The following is a 24,550-nucleotide window of genomic DNA, read 5'->3' on the forward strand; positions in this document are numbered from 1 at the left end:
CAAAAAGACAAAGGAGGAAATTTATGCGTGGAGTTAGAGAAAATGGTTGAAATTCTTAACAAGTACTTTGCATCGGTATTTACCGGGGAGGGGGAAATGATGGATGTTGAGGTTAGGGATAGATATTTGATTATTCAAAGTCAAGTCTGCATAAGGAGGGGGATAATCATAGAGTCATAGACATGTACAGTACGGAAACAGACCCATCAGTCCAACTTGTCCATGCCGAACAGATATCTCAACCTTATCTAGACCCAGTTACCAGCACTTGGCCCATATCCCTATATACCCATCCAGATACATTTTAAATCCAGTTGCAATCGTACTAGCCCCCATCACTTCCTCTGGCACCTCATTCCATACATGCACCACCTTCTGCGTTAAAAAGTTGCCCGTTAGGTCCTTTTATATCTTTCCCGTCTCACCCTAAACCAATGCCCTCTAGTTCTGGACTACCCCACCCCAGAGAAAAGACCTTGTCTATTTATCCTATCCATGGCCTTATAAGGTCACCCTTCAGCCTCTGACGCTCCAGGGAAAACAGCCCTAGCCTATTCAGCCTTTCCCAATAGCTCAAATTCTCCAACCCTTGTAAATCTTTTCTGAACCCTTTCAAGTTTCACAGTATTCTTCTGATAGGAAGGAGGCCAGAATTGCTGCAATATTCCAAAAGTGACCTAACCAATGTCCTATACTGCTACAACATGACCTCCCAATTCCTATTCTCAATAGTGTTGGGTATTCTAAAAGGCGTTAAGGTGGACAAGTCCCCAGGTCCAGATGGTATCTATCCCAGGTTACTAAAGGAAGCAAGAGAGGAAATAGCTGGCGCCTTAACAGATATCTTTGCAGAATCCTTGAACATGGGTGAGGTTCCAGAGGACTGGAAAATTGTTGATGTTATCCGCTTGTTTAAGAAAGATTCCCATTTGGAAGAAAATGGGCTTATCAGTGATAGGCAACATGGTTTTATGCAGGGAAGGACATGTCTTACCAACTTAATAAAATTCTTTGAGGAAGTGACAGAGTTGTTTGATGAGGGAAAGGCTGTAGATGTCATATACATGGACTTCAGTGAGGCATTTGATAAGATTCCCTATGGTAAACTGATGGAGAAAGTGAAATTGCATGGGGTCCAGGGTGTACTAGCTAGATGGATAAAAAAGTGACTGGGTAACAGGAGTTGAATTTCTCAAAATGGAGAACTGTAACCAGTGGTATTCCACAGGGATCCGTGCTGGGACCACTGTTGTTTGTGGTCTGGAGGAAGGTATAAGTGGTCAAATTAGCAGATGACACTAAGATTGGTGGAGTAGCAGATAGTGAAGGGGACTGTCAGAGAATGCAGCAGACTATAGATAGATTGGAGAGTTGGGCGGAGAAGTGAACTCCAGATGGAGTTCAATCAGGCAGCTCCAACTCAAGAGCGAACAGTATGTGGAAAAATTCAGGGGAAAATTGATGTACAGAGAGATCTGGGTGTTCCGATCCATTGTACCCTGAAGGTGGCAATTAATAGAGTAGTCAAGGCATTCGGCATGCTTTCCTTCATCAGATGGGGTATTGAGTACAACAGTTGGCAGGCCATGTTACAGGATTAGTGGTGCTGGAAGAGCACAGCAGTTCAGGCAGCATCCAAGTAGCTTCGAAATCGACGTTTCGGGCAAAAGCCCTTCATCAGCTCTTCCAGCACCACTAATCCAGAATCTGATTTCCAGCATCTGCAGTCATTGTTTTTACCGAGGCCATGTTACAGTTGCATAGGACTTTGCTTCACCCTTATTTGGAATACTGCGTACAGTTCTGGTCGCCACATTACCAAAAGGATGTGGATGCTTTAGAAAGGGTGCAGAGGAGGTTCACAAGGATGTTGCCTGGTATGGAGGGTGCTAGCTATGAAGAGAGGTTGAGTAGATTAGGATTATTTTCATTAGATAGATAGAGGTTGAGGTGGGCCCTGACTGAGGTCTACAAGATGATGGCAGATATAGACAGGGTGAATGGTAAGACGCTTTTTCCCAGAGTGGAGGACTCAATTACTAGGATCACGAGTTCAAAGTGAGAGGGGAAAAGTTTAAGGGAGATATGCATGGAAAGTCCTTTACGCAGAACGTGGTGGGTTGCTGGAACATGTTGCCAGTGGAGGTGGTAGCGGCAGGCATGAAAGTGTAATTTAAGATGTATCTAGACAAATATATGAATGGGCAGGGAGCAGAGGGATACAGATCCTTAGAAAATTGGCGAAAGGTTTAAATAGAGGCTCTGAATCGCCACAGACTTGGAGGGCTGAAGGGCCAGTTCCTCTGCTGTAATTTTCTTTGTTGTTTGTTCACACTGGACGCAAGAAATTAGGGAACTAACATGGAAGAAAGTTACAAGGGAAAGAACTATGATTGTGAGTTATAACTGGAATACACCAAAGCAATATAAAGCTTTGGGAGGATGGAGATGAACTGTAATAATCAGCATCATATAATCATGACGTTCCAGTTTCAAGTGGACTGTTGGTGTGGCAGAATTTGTGTGACACAATCTTTCTATAAGCACAGGAAATGTGCAAGACTTAAAACTCAGTGTATTATATTTTTTATCTACATAAAAATACATTACAAACACAATAAGAAGCCAGGAGGGTGGGATTTTGTGAGAAAATTGGATCCGGTTTTAAAGTTCTGTGCAGGGATGAAATAACACAAGACAAGAATCTATGGGACCATGCCAAAACTTGCAGCTAAGTTTGAGACTTGCATCAAAATATTGTAAATGTTATGTGAAAAGAATTAAAGCATAGCATATACTGTAAATATGATTTACTTTTCATTATGAATGCAGTGCATAAACATAATACATTTTTCCCCTGCATTTCACTTGTACTATGGACTGGGATGTGGAGGGGCTCCTAATGATCCCGGGGCTCCAAGAAATCTTAACCCAATTTTCTGCTTTTGTTCATCTCAGCAATAGGACCTGCAACAATATATCTATGAAGGCTAGTCCGAGGTAGGACCTGGAGGAATACATACTGAGTTTGTACTGTCACATTGGGCTGCTTCTGCAGCACTGTGTTTGTCCTTTACAGTGATTCATCTTAATAAGATCTATTTTATTTCTTAATACTCAGCAGGTCAGGTGGCACTTGTGGAGAGACAAACAGAGTTTACAGTGCAGATACCTTTCCCTTCATCAAAATTGGGAAAAGTTGGGAATATAACAGTGTTAAACAATTGAAAGTCACATGGTAAATTATATTAAACGAAGGATCACTAAATCAAAGCAAATGCTACTTTAGGATAGCATTGTTAGAAACAAAGGGGCAACATCTGTAAGGGAACCCACTCTTTAAAAAAATGCTAGTGAAACAATGGAAAATTCAGATGATTAATATAGAGAGCCAAGCTTCCAATATATATGGTACAAAGCCCGATAATATAGCTTCTGCACTTGAAAGTGATTGAAGGTGGACTGTAGTTGATGGTTTAACATTTTTGGTGGATGACTGAGGGAAATCATTCATTATTTCTGATGATCTAGTTTATGATGTGAAATTCTACACGTGGAAATTATTTCAAACTGTAAATGGACTGAAATGAGCAGTTGAAGAATGAATAAAGCAACATACTTCCCCTACTGGACAATCTGGAAAAAAACAATACATGCTGCAATTTTAACAACAAGCATTAGTAAATGTGATGCCAGCACTCTGCCTGTATTCCTGATGAAGGGCTTTTGCCCGAAACGTCGATTCTACTGCTCCTCGGATGCTTCCAGCACCACTCTAATCTAGACTCTGGTTTCCAGCATCTGCAGTCATTGTTTTACCTGAATGTGATGCCATCCATGTGCAAATTGAATACCATATTAAAATATTAACATAGAAAGTAATAATATTGCACAAAATAATATTTGTGAAATACGTTCCTGTTCAATGTTCTAATTTTACTGTGTTGCATTGATTGCTGATTTCTCTTGATCATAACTGAAAAATGAATGTGTTTTTGAAAAATTGAAGTCTTTTTAACTTTGGATCAGTTAATCAGGTATCAATAACAAGAATCTTTTTAACAGATTATTGATATTGAGAAAATTGGTTTTCATTATTTTAAAGGCACTTGTAAAACTTCAATATTGCAATTTAATTATGGTTTGGAGTTTGAAGAAATATTAAAATTTTAATGAAGTAAAAATGGTAAATGTCAATATCACACTTTAAATTATAAACTGAATATTGACTTTTGAAACGATTTGGTTGGTAGATGTGTGCAGTAGCTCCACTGCAGATGTTAACTCTGGAATACCACAGGGTAATAACAATGACTGCAGATGCTGGAAACCAGAGCACTCTGCCTGTATTCCTGATGAAGGGCTTTTGCCTGAAACGTCGGGTTTCCCTGCTCCTCGGATGCTGCCTGAACTGCTGTGCTTTTCCAGCACCACTCTACTCCAGAATCTGGAATACCACATTCATGATCAGCAAGACCCAAACTTCTGGCAATACAAGTGTAAGAGCTTATTCATTTATTCCAAGGGTACTTCATAGGAATGCTATAATATAAGGTATAACTCCAAATAACATTAAGCATATTATTTGGACAAATAGCCAAAAGCTTGAACTAAGAGTTGGGTTTTAAGACATAAAGGGAGGAAATTCCAAAGGTTAGGACAAGGAAGCTGATGGCACCACCACCAAGCATGTAGCAATTATGATTGCAAATGCACAAGCGACCACAATTAGAGCAGTACATATATCTCAGTGAATTGTGGTGTTGGAAGAAAACACAGAGGTAGAGAGGACCAAGGCTATGGAGGAATTTGAAAGCAAATGGCAGAACATTAAAATAAAGATACTGTTTGACCGACAGTCAGTGTAGGTCAACACACTCATAACATAATAAAATGCTGCAAATTGAGACAAGTTCAGCAGAGTTTTGGATGACGTCATGTTTACTGAAGATAGAATTTGTGAAACCAATCATGAGTGTGTTGGAGTAGTTGAGTCTAGAAAAAAAACAAAGACAATGATGTACTAAATGTCCTAAATAGCAATGTACTATGTTAAGCCTTGGCAACTACTACCAGAGGCAAAAGTACTTTTTTCTCTTTAGTGCTTTTCTTACCGATGTTTCCTATACCATCTGTTTCTGCTGTACACAGTGCTAAGCATCCGAGGTGTACAAGAAGAAGAGCCTCCAGACCCACAGCTGATGAGACTGGATAATATGCTGTTGGCTGAAGGTGTGTCTGGGCCTGAGAAAGGTGGAGGATCAGCGGCAGCTGCAGCGGCAGCAGCAGCATCGGGTGGTTCACCAAATGATAATTCCATTGAGCATTCCGACTACAGAGCCAAACTGACACAAATTCGGCAGATTTACCACTCAGAGCTGGAGAAATATGAGCAGGTATGAGCTACATTATCAAAGAATGTGAAAGTTTATGTAGCCCAACATCTAAAATCTATCAGATTTACTCCATTTCAAACTTCATGTCTGCGTTTCTCAAACAACTCCATTCTCTGTTATTAAAATCAATTCAAACAAAGAAAGGAATTCAATATAAAATATAAATGGAAAATGCTGAAAATATTCTGCAGTCTGGCAGCATCTATGGAGAGAGAAACAGTTAACATTTTGAGTTGAATATGACTTCTTCAGAGCTGAAATAAATGCTCGGGTTGATTAACTGTCAGACAGTAAACCACTTCAGTCAATTGATCTGCAACTAGCTCCTACTTAACTTCCGTAAGGTGACATATGATGTGCTCCTTAATCGTAACAAAAGCCAAATGGCATATTTATTTTAAACGGCACTCTTTTGATTGTGCATAAACAGCCACTGGTATCTAAAGTTAAATTGATCCAGTAGAGTTTTCCCATTTTACAGAATACAGTGTAGATTAGAGAAAGTTTGCCTCATCCCTACATCTATCATTAAAAAAAACACATTTCTGCATGTACTTTATGTCAACCTTTTTTCATTTTAATTCTTTTGAGTACCTATATATGGGTATTCTTCTTGTTGTTGTGCTATAAAAAGTTATATTATAATGGCACAAGCCAATCCAAAATCCAAGAAAAGTAACATTTTGTCGACAGGGAAAGGAGCAATCACTAGATTCTTGTATCATTATTCATATTCCAGATTGTAGAAATCTCCCTTTTGCCATCAGACTATACCAATGAAGACTGCTTCACTTTGTAACTCTGTTTTTTTGTGAACATACTCCCATTTGAACTTTCGACAGTTTCAAGAGTGTTACAAATACATTTACTGAATTACTTGAAAGCATAGCTGTTCAAAATTCTGCATAAAACATGAAAAGCACACTAAATTAAGGAGGGAGATAAAATACTAGGGAGATGTTTTATAACAGAATACTGGGTGCTTGAAAGCAAGTGATGGTGGGTATTGAAGAACTTCCTAATGGCAAAAATATAGGATAAACACAATCATATGAAAGATTCAGTCTTAAGCATAAAGACTGGTGCAGCACTTTCTACTGCAATGTCAGTTGAAGCATAGTCTGTCACACAGAGTACCTGAACCCTAAGTACTCAGAATTTCCCACACCAACTGAGTAATAGATGCAGATAAATTAAAAATGAGGTAGTTAGCACCCATTCTTGTATTTCATCTTATCGATGCATAATCAAATCCTGGTGTGTTGTATTTGCAGGCATGTAGTGAATTTACCACACATGTTATGAACTTGCTTCGCGAACAGAGTCGGACCAGACCTATTTCACCAAAGGAGATTGAGCGTATGGTTTCTATTATCCACCGAAAATTCAGCACCATCCAGATGCAGCTAAAACAGAGCACATGTGAAGCGGTCATGATCCTACGCTCTCGTTTTCTTGATGCAAGGTAGGATGGTACTAGGATTCAAGCCACAAGCATTCTCTGGTAAACCTGCTCAAATAGTTGAAACAGCTTTGTTATCACCATTAATTAAACTAAAAATATGTGCAAACAGTTTGAGATGATGTTGTTAAATCTAACGATCCATTGGTATGAATCTATATACACCTGGCATTTTCTAGAATATAGAGGCAAAATCTTTGGGAAAAGTTGTTTATACTTGTTTGCAAGCGCATAATGCAATTTGCAGAGAACATCGACCTGACCATTTATTATGTAATTAGATTTATAGAGTCATACAGCTTAGAAATAGGCCTTTGGCCCAACATGTCTATGCTGACCAACAAACTTCAAACTATACTTATTCCTGGCATTTTAAGTGCTCATCCAAAGGCATATCTAGCCTCTCCTCACAACTAAGACTTTCCAACCTAGGCAATATTCTGGTGAATCACCCGTCCTCTCCAGTGCACTCACAACCTTCCGAAAGTGCAGTGACCAGAACTACACACAATATTCCATTTGTGGCCTAACCAATGTCTTATAAAGTTGCAAGAATAATTCCCTGCTCCTATACTCAATGCCTGGCTAATGAAGGCAAGGATCTAGCATGCCTTCTTCACCAGCCTCTCGACCTTTGACAACTTCAGGTATCTATCGATTTGTTCCTCCTTACTCCCAAAAGACCTACTATCTATTGTGTAAATCCTTCCTTTACTATACCTCCCAAAATACCTCACACTTATCAGGATTAAATTTCATCTGCAATTACTCTGTCCAATTTATCAGTTGATCAATATCAGATTGTAGCTTGAGACCATACTCCTCACTATCAACAACACCACTAATTTTCATGTTAGCTATTCTAGTTTTTTATTATTCATTCAAGGGATGTGAACATCACTAGTTGGGGCAGTATTTGTTGCCCATCCCAAGTGCCCTTGGTGATGGTGAACTGCTTTTTTGAACCACCATTGTCCATTTGGTGTAGGTATATCCGTAATGTTGTTAGGGAGACCAGCATATTGACTAAATAAAACAAACAATTTGATAGATATTTGTTTCAACTTAATAGTATATTTAAAATACTTAGCCAATATTTATCAATATTTTGTTTTCATTCACTCATGGGACTTGGGGTGTTGCTGACTGGGCAGCATTTAAAACCCATCTCAGGTTTCCTTTAGAAAGAGGTGGTGAGCTGCCTTCTTGAACCTTCTTGCAGTCCATGCACTGTAGATTAACCTACAATATCCTTGGGGAGGGCATCAATAACATCATGAATCTGAAAAGTAATTAAAAATAAAACCAAAGCATTGCAGTTGCTGGAAATCTGAAATAAAAACAGAGCTGGAAAAACTCAGCAGCTCTGACAGCATCCATGGAAAGAGAAACAGTTAATGTTTTCTGTCTGATATGATTCTTATTCAGAATAAATGTTGGTTAGATCCTAAAATGACGTTAGTAGTGCAAAAAGGTAACATTTTATTTGGGAACAGTATGGCTGTTGGTCAAAACTGGATCAAATATCCTCCAGTTCAGTCTATCCATTATAATAGATTTAAAAAAAGTATTTGATAAGGTGACAATATTATTAAGTATATATTAGTGCTGAGTAGTTGGGCATCGATAAATGGTACTGTGGTAAAGGAGGCATGCATTTCATTGTTTCTAATCACAGATGATGTTTTTGGAAGCCTAGCTTGTATAGCATGTGCAAAATAGGATGTGATTTCTCTACTCAAGCTACACTCGCACATCTTCAGGTGAATGCATAAAGTCAGGTTAATTTGTTATGCAGTTTAGTCTGTTTGTTTTGATGATTTCTGCTTATTGTAGTGGGACAGGTAGATAAAGTGCTTCAGAAGGTCTATGGTATATTTGCCTTTATTATCTAAGGTCTATGGAGTTCAAGAACAGAGGTATTATTCTGGTACTGTGCAAAATATTGGCTAAGCCACAGCAAGAGAATTCTGTGCAGTTCAGGAACCACACGATAATAGGGATGTGATTACATTGAGAGCATGCAGAGGAGATTTAGATTAGATTCCCTACAGTGTGGAAACAGGCCCTTCGGCCCAACAAGTCCACACTGACCCTCCGAAGAGTAACCCACCAATGCACACAACAACTATGGACAATCTAGCATGGCCAATTCACCTAACCTGCACACCTTTGGAATGTGTGAGGAAACAGGAGTACCCGGAGGAAACCCACGCAGACAAGGTGCAACCTCCACACAGACAGCCCAAGGCTGGAATCAAACCTGGGACCCTGGCGCTATGAGGCAGTAGTGCTAACCACTGAGCCACCGTGCTGCCATTTACTAGATGTTACTTAAGCTGGAGGGTTTTAATTATGAGGAGAGATTGGATAGTCTGAGATGGTTTTCCTTGGAACAGACGAGACTAAGGGGGGACATGATTGAGTTGTACAAAATTATGAGGGATATAGGGTGGATAGGAAGAAACCTTCCCTCTGGTGAAGGGAGTAATGCAGGAGGCATAGATTAGGAAAGGAGCAGGGGGTTCATATGGGATATGAGGAAAAGTATTACTTACCCAGAGTGTGATGGGAATCTAATTCACTGCCTGTAATGGTAGAGGTGGAAACCCTCCTTGATTCCAGCTTTACTAAGGCTTCTTGATGTCACATTTGCTCAAATGTGGCCTGGATTTTGAGGGTTGTCAGTCTCACCTCACCTCAGCTCTTTTATCCATGTTTGAATTGAGGATGTGATGAGGTTAGCAACTGAATGACCCTGGAGGAACCCAAACTGGGATTCACTGCACAGGTTATTGCTCAGCAGGACTGTTGATGACACCTTCCATGGCTGTTGGTCAAAACTGGCTCAAATATCCTCCAGTTCAGTCTATCCATTATAATAGATTTTTTAAAAAGTATTTGATAAGGTGACAATATTAATAAGTATATATTAGTGCTGAGTAGTTGGGCATCGATAAATGGTACTGTGGTAAAGGTGGCAAGCTATTCCTCATTTCATTGATCAAGAGTAGACTGATGAGTCAGTAATGGCCAGGTTGGATTTGTCCTGATATATCTGAGCAATTTTCCATATTATTGAGTAAATGTCAATGTTATAGCTGGAACAACTTGGTTTGGGGTATGGCAAGTTCTGGAACAAATATTTTCAGTACTATGGCCAGAATTTTGTCAGGACCCATAGTCTTTGCAGTGTCCAATGCCTCCAAACTTCTCTGGATACCCTGTGGAGTGAATCAAATTTGTTGAAGACTGGTATTTGTGACGCTGGTGACCTCTGGCAGAAACCGATATTTTGCCTTGGCATCTTTTTCCAGATAGTAAGAATGCAAGACCATCTCTGATAACTTACTTATCTCCTTCCATACCACCACTTTAAGTTTTCACCCATGGAAAATAAGATATCCTTCCATCTTTCCCTGCTGTCAAGAGCTTTGCAATCTTACTCTCAAACTCATAAATTTTCCATTTCATGCTTTCCACTCTTTAATTCCCGAACTTCTGTTGATTTACCTACCTAGGTTTTCATTTGTTTCTCAAAAAGGCTGTCAACTTCATTCTTCTTTATCAACCTTCTCACGTTGCTTCTATTTCTAATCTCTTAATTCTGACAAACATAACAGAGCTAGCCAAAGTCACTGTGGTCTTTCATCATTGTTGGACTCTGTAGCCTTTAGCAACAAACCTTTCCTTGTTTGGCTGAATTAAACTGTATAAAATGTGGTTCCTCTCCTACATAGTCAAACACAACTTTAACTTTAAAGGTATGGTCTAGCCCCAGAGACTTCCTTCAGACCTCTTCTTCCCTAAACTCTGTTACAACATAGAATGTTATACAACAGAAACAGGACTTCCTGCCCACCATGTCTGCGCTGATAATGTCTACCACATCCCCTATCAGCGGATTCCAGGCACTTCCCACCCTTTTTGTAAAACACTTGCCTCTCACTTCTCCTTTAAAGTTGCCCCTCTCACCTTAAACCAATGCCTCCTAATATTTGACATTTTCACACTGAGAATAAGACTGAGACTATCTTCTGTATCCATTCCTCTTGCGATTTTATATAATTCTATCAGGTCATCCCTCAGCCTCCACAGCTCAACCGAATTAAGTCCAAGTTTTTCCATCCCCTTGTTATAATTAATACACTCCAATCCAGGCAACATTCTGGTAAACTTCTCCAGCATTCTCTCAAACGCTTTCGCATCCTTCCTGTGCCTTGGTGACCAGAACTGCACACAGTACTCCAAATATGGCTTAACTAAAGTTTAATACAGATGCAGCATGACTTGCCAACTTGTCTACTCAATGCCTCCACCAACAAATGCAAGCAGGCATCTGCCTTCTTTACCATCTTTTCCACCTGTATTGCCAGATCAGTACTTAGGAGAAAGTGAGAAGGGTTGGATCTGGGATGAAGTAGGTAGAGGGGATATTTGGAAACTAGAGATGTTGATGCCATGTGGTTAAAATGTCCCAAGGTGGAAGATGAGGCATTCTTCCGCCAATTGGCGGGTAGCTTTGATTTGGTGGGGGAGGAGCTCAGAACTTGCATATCCTTGGAGGAGTGAAAGGGGGAGTTGAAGTGGTTGACCACAGGGCAATGAGATTGTTGTGTGTCCCAGAGATGTTTCTTGAACTGCTCTGCAAGTTGGCACCCTGTCTCCCAATGTAGAGGAGACCACATTGAGAGCAACTGACACAGTAGATGAGGTGGGTGGATGTGCAGGAAAATCTCTGCTGGATGTGAAAATATCTTTTGGGGCCTTGGATAGAGGTGAGGGAGGAAGGTTTAGATGCAGGTTTTATACCTTGTGCGGTGGCAAGAGAAGGTGCCAGGTGTGGAGGATGGGTTAGTGGGGGGCATGGTATCCGGAGATTAGTAGGCTGGGAGGTGAGGGGGGTTCTATCCTTGTTGCGGTTGGAGGGGTGGAGTTCAGGGCGGATGTGTAGAAAGTGGCAGAGGTGGGCTGAAGGAAGTTGTTGATCACATGGGAGGTGAAATGAAGGTCCTTGAAATAAGAGGCCATCTGGAATGTCCTGGAGTGGAATTGCTCCTCATGGGACCACATACAATGGAGGTGGAGGAATTGGGAGCAAGGGATTGTGTTTTTAATGGAGGGGGTGGGAGGAGGTATACTCAAGGTAGCTGTGGGAGTCAGTGAGTTTGAAACAGATGTGTGTGTTGAGTCAGTCACTGGAGATAGAGACAGAGAGGTCCAGGAAGGGGAGAGAGATAGTCCAGGTGAACTTAACTTCAAGGTGGAAAATGTTTGTGCCGTTGATGAACTGTTCAAACTCCTTATGGGAGCATGAGGTGGCACCGATACAGAAATCAGTCCAAATGTGGGTGCCGGTGTAACTATTCCCTATGTCAGGAGTGTGGTGGAATACTCCCCACTTGACTGGATGAGTGCGGCCCAACAACACCATCCAGGACAAAGCAACCCGCTTGATTTGCACTGCATCCACAAACATCCACTCCTTTCACCACCGACTCTCTGAAGCAGCAGTGAGTGCTATCTATCTGATGCATTGCAGAAATTCACCGAAGATCCTCAGACAGCACCTTCCAAAGCCACAACTCCTTCCATCTAGAAAGACAAGGACAGCAGATACATGGGAATACCACCACCACCTTCAAGTTCCCTTCCAAGCCACCCACCATCCTCCTGTTCCTCCACTGTTGCTGGATCAAAATCCAGAAACTCCCCCCTAATGGCATTGTGGGTCAGACCACAGCAGGTGGACTGCAGCAGTTCCAGAAGCCAGCCTACCACTACCTTCTCAAGGGCAACTCGGGATAGGCAGTAAATACTGGCTAGTCAGCGATGCCCACATCCCACAGAAATGAATTTAGAAAAAAAACCTGATGTATCCTTTGACAAACTTGTTTACTATCCATAACTGCACCAATTTTCATCCAAATCTTACAAACATAGAACATAGAACACTAAAGGCCCTTCTGCCCACAATATTGTGGTGAACATTTATCTTAATCTAAGATCAACCTAATCTACACTCCCCTCAATTTACTGCTGTCCGTGTGCTTGTCCAGCAATTGCTTAAGTGTCCCTAATGTCTCTGACTCTACTACCATCACTGGCAGTGCATTCCATGCACCCACCACTCTCTGCGTACCTCTGAATCTACCTCTGATATCTCCCCTATACCTTTCTCCAATCGCCTTAAAATTATGACCCCTCATAATAGCCATTTCTGCTCTGGGGAAAAGTCTCTAGCCATCAACTCTATTCATGCCTCTCATTACCTTGTACACCTCTATCAAGTCACCTCTCTTCCTTCTTATCTCCAGTGTGAAAAGCCCAAGTTCAGTCCACCTCTCTTCATAAGACAAGCCCTCTAATCCGGGCAGTATCCTGGTAAATTTCCTCTGCACCCTCTCTAAAGCATCTACATCCTTCCTATAATGAGGCAACTGGACACAATATTGCAAGTGTGGTCTAACTAAGGTTTAATATAATTGCAGTAAAACCTTGTGGCTCTTATACTCAATCACCCTGTTAATGAAAGCCAAAGCACCATATACCTTCTTACTAACCCTATCAACTTGGGTGGCAATTGTTGCTGCACACTGCCAAGAATCCTGTCTTTAACCCTGTATTCAGCATTCAAATTCGACTTTCCAAGATGAATTACTTTGCGTTTATCCAGCTTGAACTCCATCTGCCACTTTTCAGCCCAGCTCTGCATCCTGTCCATGTCATGTTGTTACCTGCGACACTATCTACACCACCACCGACCTTTGTGTCATCGGCAAACTTCCGCTTTCTTCATCCAATTCATTTGTAAAAACTTAAAAGAGCAGAGGCCCAAGAACAGATCCCACTGGTCGCCACTGGTCACTGAGCTCCAGGTGAAATACTTTCCATCCACTATCACTCGTTGTCTTCTTTCTGCCAGCCAATTCTGTATCTAGACAGCCAAGTTTGTCTGTATCCTGTACCTCCTAACTTTTTGAATGAGCCTACCTTGGGGAACCTTATCAAATGCCTTATTGAAATCCATACACACCAAATCCACTGCTTGACATGCGTCAACTTGTCTTGTCTCATCCTCAAAGAACTCAGTAAGGCTTGTGAGGCATGACCTGCCCCTCCCATAGCCATACTCACTATCTTTAATCAAACTATGTTTTTCCAAATTGTCATAAATCCTATTTCTCAGTATCCTTTCCAGTACCTTCCTTACCACACATGTAAGACTGACTGGCCTGTACCTCCCAGGGATTTTCCTATTCCCTTTCTTGAACAAAGGAACAGCATTCACCTCCCTCCAAGCAGCCAGTACTACTCCTGTGGCGAGTAAGGATGCAAACATCATCTCCAGAGGCCCAGCAATCTCATTCCTCCCTTCCTGCAGTAACCTTGGATATATCTGGTCTGGCCCTGGGGACTTATCTATCTTGATTCTTCCCAGAATTTCCAGTAGATCTACTTCTTTAATATCCATCTGTTCAAGCCTATAAATCTGGTCGACGATGTTCTCACTATCTACAAGGCACCTCTTTCCAGTGAATACTGAAGCAAAAAACTCATTTAGAACTTCTCCTATCTCTTCAGACTCCAGGCACAAGTTCCCTCCACTATCCTTGATCAGCCCTACTCTCTCTGATTATTCTCTGATTCCTCACATACATGTAGAATGCCTTTGGGTTTTCTCTAATTCTTCCTGCTATGGCTTTTTCGTGCCCTCTCCTAGCTCTCCTCAGTCCATTTTTGAGTTCTTTCCTAGCTACCCTGTAATCCTGTAAAGCTATGATAGATCCTTGCTTCCTTAACCTTAAGTAAGCGTCCTTCTTCCTTTTGACGAGAAGCTACTCTGCTGTTGTCATCCAAGGCTCCTTCATGTCTGTCAGTGGGACAAAGTTATCCAACACTTGCAACAAGTGCTCCTTTAAAAGCCTCCACATTTCTGTTGTGCCTTTCCCACAGAATATTGTTCCCAATGTATACTCCACAGCTCCTCTCTAATAGCAGTATAATTTCCCTGTCCCAATTAAATAACTTCCCATACTGTTTGTTTGTATTCCTCTCCGTGGCTATGGTAAAGGTACAGTTGTTGTTACTGTATCGAAATGCTCTCCCACCGAAAGATCTGACACCTGGCCTGGTTTGTTGCCTCCTTAGTTGGCCTATCTATATATTGAGTCAGGAATCAGTCCTGGACACACCTGAAAAAATCAGCTCCATCTAGACCATCTGTACTAAGGAAGTTCCAATCAATATTGGGGAAGTTGACATCACCCATAACAACAACTTTGTTACATCTGCACCTTTCCAAGATTAAACACCCAATAAAGTTACTGCTCCTTTGCTGTTACTGACTTCCACCCATACTGACTCAGTACACAAACCCTCCTCAACAACCTTTTTTTCTGCATCTATGATTCACTTTCTAATTAACAATGCTACTCCCCCTGCTCTTTTACCCCCCCCCCCAGTTCTTTTTAAAAGATGCCCCAATGATCCAAATATCTGAAGCCCTCCCTTCTGCACCAGCCCTGTTTAGCTGCACTTGCTCCGTGTTCCTCTCCTCACAAGCGTGTGACACTGGTGGTTACTACTCTGCTCAACCTGCTTTTTAGCTTCCAACCTAACTCCCTCAATTCATTTTTTAGATCGTCATCCCTTTTCCTGGCTATGTCATTAGTAGGTTAAAATTTTCGAGGAGAAAGTGAGGACTGCAGATGCTGGAGATCAGAGCTAAAAATGTTTTTCCAGCAACACATTTTCAGCTATGTCATTAGTGCCAATGTGCACCACAACTTCTGGCTGCTCACAAAGGTCCCAGTGCTGATCCTTGAAGAACACCACTGGTCACGAACTTCCAGTCAGAAAAATGCCCCTCAACAAATACGGCACGGTGGCTCACAGTGCTAGGGACCTACGTTCTATTCTACCCTTGGGGACTGTCTATGTGGAGTTTGCACGTTCTCCCCGTGTCTGCATGGGTTTTTTCTAGGTGCTCTGGTTTCCTCCCACAATCCAAAAGATGTGAAGGCCATGCTAAATTGCCCATAGAGTTTGGTGCATTAGTCAGAGTGGGTGAGTTACTGTTCAGAGGTTCGGTGTGAACTTGTTGGGCCAAAGGGCCTGTTTCCACACTGTAGGTAATCTAATCTAATCCAATCAAATACCTTCTGTCTGCTATGATGAATCCAATTTTGTTTCCAACTTACCAACTCACTGTGGATCCCACTTAATCTTCTGGACCAGTCTATCATGAGGGAACTTGTCAAATACTTTAGTAAAGTCCATGTAAACAACATTCACTGCTCTTTCCTCATCAATCGCCTTTGTCACTTCCTCAAAAAACTCAATTAAATTTGCGATACAAGGCCTCCCCTACACAACGCCATGCTGACTATCCCTAATAAGTGCATCTTTTCCAAATTTGAATAAATCCTGTCTGTAAGAATCTTCTGTAACAATTTCCCTCACTAATAATTTCCCTACCATTGATGTCAGGCTCACCAACCTATAATTTCCTGATCTAACAGACATTTTATGCCTTTGATCTACTTAGGTTAGACTTACTGAATATTCTGCCCAGAACCATCTGCATCTCCACATTTCCTTTAAAGATGCTCCCCAAATCCATGTTGTTACTCAAAGTTTTTCAGCATTGCCCCGAGCCTACTGGCTTCGTATCTGTTAATGAACTACTTCGTGTTTCAGAAATTTTAAAATTGTCAGTTAGATTTTATTTGTACTGATTCCTATTTACTAATTACTTTCAATTAGATCATATTTATTTTTTATTCCTGATGATAATTTGCATTATTTTGATGCATCTGATTCAAAAATATTGAATTTGTAGTCATCTGCCATTGTTTGACTGCTTATCTTGGAAATAGCATCCAAAGCTACAATTAGAGTGACTACAGCTTGTGTTAATTCAATCAATAAACAATTGGCCTCAATATTGTATTTGGTCGAATTTCTTTCTCCAAAATGAACCTTGGCAACCTATAATACATGTTATACCATTGAACCAAAGCCTCCAGTGTTACAATCCAGTTGAAGACCATAAATATTTAACTAAAAATTTGAACACTTTCTTGGAACCGATACAAGATTTTACCTTTTTTAAAACAGAACACAAACTTTATATAAATAAATAAAACAATACAAGTGTGAATAAGGTATTGGTATAGGTTATAACTACATGTTATGCACACAGGTTTATTTCTCCCGAGAATTCTTCTCCAAGTCACATCAATTTTCAAGTTATTTACTTCTGTAGGAATCACCCTCCTCTGGAGAATTCTCTTCAATACCTTTCAATTTTTTTTGCAGTAAGACACTGTGAGTTCATCTGTAATTTTTCCATTAGCTTCAAATTAGGGAATCATTCAAATTTTGTTCCCTCACAGGGTTTAAATTGAGATTAAATCTCACCCACCTTCCTTGCAGCACCAAAGAATTTTATGAAGATTACAGTGCAGATATTTGTAATTTTCATCTACTTCATTGAATTATAGAACCTCTATAATTCAGGCCCTCTGAAAAGCATCCCACCATCCCCAATCCCCACTCTATCCCTGTAACCTTGCATTTCCCATGACTAACCCACTGAGTCTGCACATCCCCGAACATTGTAGACAATTTAACATGGCCAATCCACCTAATCTGCACATTTTTGGACTGTGGGAGGAAACCTGAATACCCAAAGGAAATCCGCGCGGACATGGGGAGAATGTACAAATTCTACACAGTCACTCGCCTGAGGGTGGACTCAAACCCAGGTCCCTGGTGCTGTGAGGCAGCAGTGCTAACCACTGAGCCACCATGCCACCTGTAATCTGTAACTGAGCTGTGTTGCTGCACAAGGTCCAAACTGCAATTAAACTCTCTCAACAAGAATATCTAGATAAATTGAAATCATCAAACTGAGTCAGATCTCTCAATCCTTAACCCACAATCAAGGCTGTTACTGATGCAATTTGTGTCAGATTAACATTATCTCGTTTCCCCATGATGACATCAGTGCTGTAAGCTGGGCAGTAAGCTTCACCAAAACAGATGGCTTTCCCTAGGCATAGGTCCCTATAGACTGTATACATGCTGTATTGAAAGAACCATATCACAGTGAGGTAGATTACTTGAATTTTTTCTATTTGGTCAATGTACATGTTGTCTGTGATCATTGGTACCACATCTTTGAGGTCTCTACCAAGTACCTTGGAAGCTGCCATGATGCTTATATGCTTGATAACTCTCTCAGCTTCCTGCTTAATTTCAAAGGTCTGATGCATTACAAGGATAGCCCCTGGGTTATCCTTTGCAACCAAGACCTATGACTTCAGAACACAACCTTTGTATTAACGTTGAGCATCGATACAATACAGCCCATTCTTCAACCATGGAGCAGATGATTGACCTCTTGAAGATGAACTTCTGATGCTTGGATCAGTCTTGGAGTCTTACAGTTCACTTCAGACAGTTGCAAAATTGTTGTGGAGCAGTAAGAGAGGATATGATGGACGCTGAAGAGCTGGAGAGTTGCGGCGTGCTTCAGAGGAGGAGGATGATGACTTTGAGCAGGAAGAACAATCACCTTCACCATGTTGTAGTGGCACAGCATCGAGTATAACAGTTTAAACATTAATTAACACCTACTTCCAATGGATCTGAATCAGGCAAAAGTCAAACAGGCTGTGCTTATTCCCAGGAGCAAATAAAGGGTTTGTTTTGTTCCTTTGTTTTGCTGTTGTAATCACAGAGTCCCTACAGTGCAGGAAAAGTCCAGTTAGCCCATTGAGTCTGCACCAACCCTCCAAACAGCATCCCACCCAGACCCAGCCCCAGCCCCCTATCCTATCCTTGTAACTGCACATTTATCATGGTCGATCCACACTAAAGATAATTTACCATGTCTAAGAGATTGACTAAACTTGGACTTTTCTCTCTGGAGAGAAGGAGGAAGAGAGGTGACCTGATTGAGCTGTACAAGGTAGTAAGAGGCATGGACAGAGTGAATAGCCAGGGCAGGATTGACTGGCACAAGGAGTCATAGTTTTGAGATATTAGGAGGAAGGTAAAGAGGAGACGTCAGAGGTAGGTTCTTTACGCAGAGAGTTGTGAATGCATTGAATGCGTTGCCAGCGGTGATGGTGGAAGCAGAGTCATTAGGGACATTTAGGCGACTGTTGGACATGGACCGCAGTGAATTGAGGGGTACATAGGTTAGGTTATTTTATTTTAGATTAGGAATAATCATCGGCACAACATCGTGGGCCGAAGGGCTGTACTTTTCTATGTTCTGTGTTCTATGTCCTATGTCCATCCACATAACCTGCACATCTTTGGACTGTGGGAGAAAACCAGAACACCCAGAGGAAACATGAACACCCAGTGGAGACCCACATAGACACAGGGAGGGCTTGCAAACTCCACACAGATATTCACCTGAGGCTGGGACTGAACTGTGGTGCTGTGAGGCATCAATGCTAACTGCTGAGCCACCATGCTGCCCGTGTTGTTCAACAAAAGTTAATATTAACAACTTATTGAAGGCATTTTCACAGGTTATGCTCCCAAATTTAACAATTACAAAATATTATCCTATGCTAGGCATTAGGGATAGTCGCACTCATTCAGATTTATTCAGTGGTCTAATATGGCCTAAGGACATACAGTGTTAAAGACTGGGAGCCTCTGAACTAATTCTTGTATATGCAGTTACGATGACTGTCAATCAGACAAGTGATAACGTGAAGCAGTAATACACAATATGAACTTCTACTTCCCCTAATAATACTAGAGGAAAGTTATATATGTTTTTCTTGTTCCTCTGATATATTCTGTATTGGATTCACCGGGCTTGTTAATAACCGTTCCCAATGATCGGAAAATCATCTAATCAGTTTCATTGGAAGATATTTAGCCTGATTCTGCTAGCTTCTATTTATGCATTTCTTTCATCTATGCATACTCTTTAAATGTTTTCCCAGAACTTTTCAGCAGGGGTTTCCACAGATGTATCTGACTTCTAATAGGGAGAAACGATCTTGCACTATTGTCCTTCAGTGATTTAGATTCCCCTAATCCATACTGTCTAGAAAGGATATCTGATAGATGTAATTTAGTTGAATTTTCAGATTGCAAATGTTATAAAGTAGCAATTTTAAGACTTCTTCAAAGGTCAGATATCCTGGTTCCTAAAATATCTCTTAACAAGGCACTCGGGAATTTTTCTTTGCTTTGCACAGTGTTAACAAAATCAGAAATGTATGTCTTTGAAATCAGGGAACTCTAACAGCAAAAGTCTCTTGTGACTAGTTGCAAATAGTCTTTCTTAGTTTAAGCTTGACAAGTTTTTCTTTTCATTTTTGTGTTCCTAGCTTGCACCATGGAATGCGTTGAGAATTTTAATCAAAGAGTTTTAATCTATGGAGTTTTTGAGTTAGGATCTCATCAAAAGTTTGATGAATGTCTGATGTGAAGAAGACCAACATTTTACTTAAAACAGTAGTAATTTGTATCAAAGCAATTGATGAGTTTTAATGGTTTGTTAGGTGAAATAAATGGGAGAGCCTTACTTAATAATCAAGAGGCTAAATCTAACGATGCCCCAAAACAGGTGCAGTGATCATGATGTGAAGTTAAGCCCATACCCATGTCAACTTTATACTGTTGTAATTTTTTTCTTATTGTCTATCCAGCACTAACCATGTTGTTGATTGAATTTTGAGCTGGGGAACAATTTCATAAATTGCTAGCATCACTTAAAGCCAGCCTGCACTGCTTAAATTTCTCCTCATCTCCATCTTAAACGGGAAGCCCTTTTTTTAAAATAATGTCCCCTAATTCTAGTCTTGTCTACAAGGACAAATCCCCACTCAACATGTATCCTGTGAGATCTCACAAGATCTTATGTTTAAGTAAGATTACCTGTCATTCTTCTAAAATGTTTTGGATTCAGGTCCACCCCATCCAACCTTTCCTCTGTGGACAACCCCTTTATTCTACGAATTAGTCGAGTGAACCTTTTTCTATACAGATAACCCAGTTGAAAAAGGGCATTTGGGTTCCCTTTTGTTTGTCTCCTGTATGGACCTACTCACTGTGTATCTGGTAACAAAGTCTGTCCCCATCCCTTCATAATGGCAAGATTGTATGCAGCATATCCTGATGAATCTTGACATCTACTTTGGTATAGCAGGCTTCTCCAGAGTAATTCAGGCAGTGAAAGTGTTGTTTAAGTGCACTATTGACCTGTACATCACATTTCATGTGACAACATGATCCTCAATGTGTACATGCTGTGCAATAAATGTATGCATACTGCACAGGCGTAATCAGCCATGTAGTCAATTGATAGCTCTTGTCACCCAACAGGCAGTGTTGGCTTGCCTTGGTGTCTCGCACACAGGCAGCATAATGGCATATTGGGCTGGCATAATGGGCTGGTGGAAAATGCAGCACTATGAATACTGTCAAGACACGGAATAATGACTTGAATAATCTGCTGCTGCTACTAGCTGGGTACTGAGAGAATGGTATCTCTGTCAGTTCTGTTATCGGGCATTTGACATATGGAGTCTAGAAAGCGATATGCAACCAATCAGTAGCATGCTGCAATATGAAGAAGTCTGCAATACAGATAGTTCTTGTACAATGTGATGCTTGCGTTCTTGTGCAACCCTGCATTATATAAAAATTGCATTTTAGAAACAGCGCTTAAAATGTTGACAATATAATCGTGTTACAGTCAACACACATTTTAAGAATTCATTAGTGTCCCTAATTCGGCCATCATGTTACAGCAAATTTGCATTGATGAAACAAGCGTTATAGCAGAACGACCTGTACTAGTAGAGACTCCTGATTGCTCTGACTGTTTGTCTCTTAGTAGGGGAAAATGAAATGCAGTTAGCTCTCAACAAATAGAGAGAGTCAGTAACCTCCTTCATGGAACATTGGATGACAAATAGCAAAATGTTGCAAATATCTCCAACTGCAGCCTGAAAGGAACCATATAGAACGAGGAACATTACAGCTCAGTTGAGGCCCTTCGGCCCTCAATGTTGCGCCAACCGAAACTAATCTAAAGCCCATCTAACCTATTATTCCAATACCATCCATATGTTTATCCAGTGATCATCTAAATGCCCTTAATGTTGGCGAGTCCACGACTGTTGCAGGCAGGACATTCCAAGCCCTTACTACTCTGAGTAAAGAAATTATCTCTGACATCTGTACGATATCGATCATCCCTCAATTTCAAGCTATGTCCTCTCGTGCTAGCCATTGCCATCTGAGGAAAAAGGCTCTCACTGTACACCCTGATCATCTTTTATGCACCATCAGGTGTTTAAAATTTAATCTGCATGGTCACCTTCACAGCTATTGATAAAGGGATGCCTTATCCCCCTTTGAGCTTGTTGCTGTGATTGCAGCAGGTGGCAGATTTCACTGAAAGTCTTTTTTAGTAATGCACACATGTTACAGACATTGTCTTTATTAGGAGAATTCTTCCCTGAATGCCTCTTAGTGAGTGTCCTTCTCTCTGTCCTTCAGCTACCTCTTTCAGCAACATTTCCTGCTCTGTGTCACTTTTGTTCAACTTCTAAATTGCACTGACTTCCAAGAAGGTTGATTATTAGTGAACCTATACATTGGGAGCAACTGATTTGTGGATAAACTTTGAAGTCAGCAAAAAGCCATTAAGCACTGTTGCACCACTCCCTGTAGACCTTTTGGATCTTTAAACTATTATACAGCCAATAATCACTTGTGGAATTCTCTCAACAACCTGAAGAAATTAATCAACAACTAATCTGTAAGCAATTTATGGTCCTTTTAAAAAGTACTGCTGTGTGTTCTTAGTAATCAGTGTTAAAAAATAATCACACAACACCAGATTATAGTCCAACAGGAAATACTAGATCTTTGTGCTATAAATTCAGTGTCTTATGATCCTGCACCACTAGCTACCTGATGAAGGAGCAGAGCTCTGAAAGCTAATACTTCCAAATAAACCTGTTGGGCAATAACCTGGTGTTATGTGAATTTTAGCGTTGTCCACCCCAGTCCAACATCGGCACCTCCTCATCTTGATTAATCAGCTATCAGTTTAAGTGTGCTCAAATGGTGAACATTTACATATGAGCACAGATGAATACCTAGTTATAGAATCTAAGGAAACTGTGGTTGTTGGATTGGGTGCACAATATTTAAGTGTTGTTGCAAATAAAATCTTCCAGATGGTTGAAGAATCGGCTTCTTTTAGCACTTTCTCCAATATGGCAAATGGTAAAACTTGTTGCAAAATTGAGCATGAAAACTCTGTGAATTATGTTAGTCCCCAAATAGCACCTGTAGCATCCAAACAATAGAAACCATCTATCTCAATTTTGTGCCACTTATCTATTTGAGTGACGACTATTTGCTAAGCTACTTAATGCATGATCTTGAAAGATATATGTTCACTAGAATAGTTAAGAAAGATAAAAAAACAATTCAACCTATTTAACTTTACCTTTTTTTTTGTCAAAAGAAAATATTTAATCTTGAATGTGTGATGAATGTTCTATAAAATAGATTAAATCTATCTGTCTTGATTTTTTATTGGAGAATTGTTTCCAGTTCACACTAAAGGAAGGCCATCAAGGCAGCTCTCAGTAGCAGCAGTGTATACTATTTACAAGATGCATTGCAGAAATTCACTAACTATCCTTAGCACCTTCCAAACCCACGACCACTTCCACCTAGAAGGACAAGAGCAGCAGGTACATTGGAACCTGCATGTTCCCCACCAAGCTATTCGCCATCCTGACCTGGAAGTGTATAGAACATAGAACATAGAAGAATACAGCGCAGTACAGGCAACTTCAGCCCTCGATGTTGCGCCGATCAAAGCCCACCTAACCTACACTAACCCACTATCCTCCATATACCTATCCAATGCCCGCTTAAATACCCATAAAGAGGGAGAGTCCACCACTGCTACTGGCAGGGCATTCCATGAACTTACGACTCGCTGAGTGAAGAACCTACCCCTAACATCAGTCCTATATCTACCCCCCCTTAATTTAAAGCTATGCCCCCTTGTAATAGCTGACTCCATACGTGGAAAAAGGTTCTCACTGTCAACCCTATCTAACCCCCTAATCATCTTGTACACCTCTATCAAATCACCCCTAAACCTTCTTTTCTCCAATGAAAACAACCCCAAGTGCCTCAGCCTTTCCTCATAGGATTTTCCTACCATACCAGGCAACATCCTGGTAAACTTCCTCTGCACCCGTTCCAGTGCCTCCACATCCTTCCTATAGTATGGCGACCAAAACTGCACACAATATTCCAGATGCGGCCGCACCAGAGTCTTATACAACTGCAGCATGACCTCAGGACTCCGGAACTCAATTCCTCTACCAATAAAAGCCAGTACGCCATATGCCTTTTTCACTGCACTATTTACCTGGGTGGCAACTTTCAGATATCTGTGTACATGGACACCAAGATCCCTCTGCTCTTCCACACTACCAAGTAGTCTACCATTAGCCCAGTAATCCATCTTTTTATTACTCTTACCAAAGTGAATCACTTCACACTTAGCTACATTGAACTCCATTTGCCACCTTTCTGCCCAGCTCTGCAGCTTCTCTATATCCCGCTGTAACCTGCCATATCCTTCCTCACTGTCTACAACTCCTCCGAC

At 40.9% G+C, this 24,550-nt stretch overlaps 1 protein-coding gene across 3 annotated transcripts in view; it reads left to right on the forward strand.

Moving 5' to 3' along the window:
• Positions 1 to 24,550, forward strand: part of pbx4 (pre-B-cell leukemia transcription factor 4) — a 586,925-nt gene that overhangs the window by 430,102 nt on the left and 132,273 nt on the right. For all 3 annotated transcript variants that reach the window (XM_072564028.1, XM_072564029.1, XM_072564030.1), the window contains exons 3-4: positions 5,152 to 5,396; positions 6,671 to 6,861. In XM_072564028.1, coding sequence (XP_072420129.1) covers positions 5,152 to 5,396; positions 6,671 to 6,861 — 436 coding nt within the window. The remainder of the gene's footprint in view (positions 1 to 5,151; positions 5,397 to 6,670; positions 6,862 to 24,550) is intronic.

The sequence above is a fragment of the Chiloscyllium punctatum genome, chromosome 46, assembly GCF_047496795.1.
Source record: "Chiloscyllium punctatum isolate Juve2018m chromosome 46, sChiPun1.3, whole genome shotgun sequence".
NCBI classification, from domain to species: Eukaryota; Metazoa; Chordata; class Chondrichthyes; order Orectolobiformes; family Hemiscylliidae; genus Chiloscyllium; species Chiloscyllium punctatum.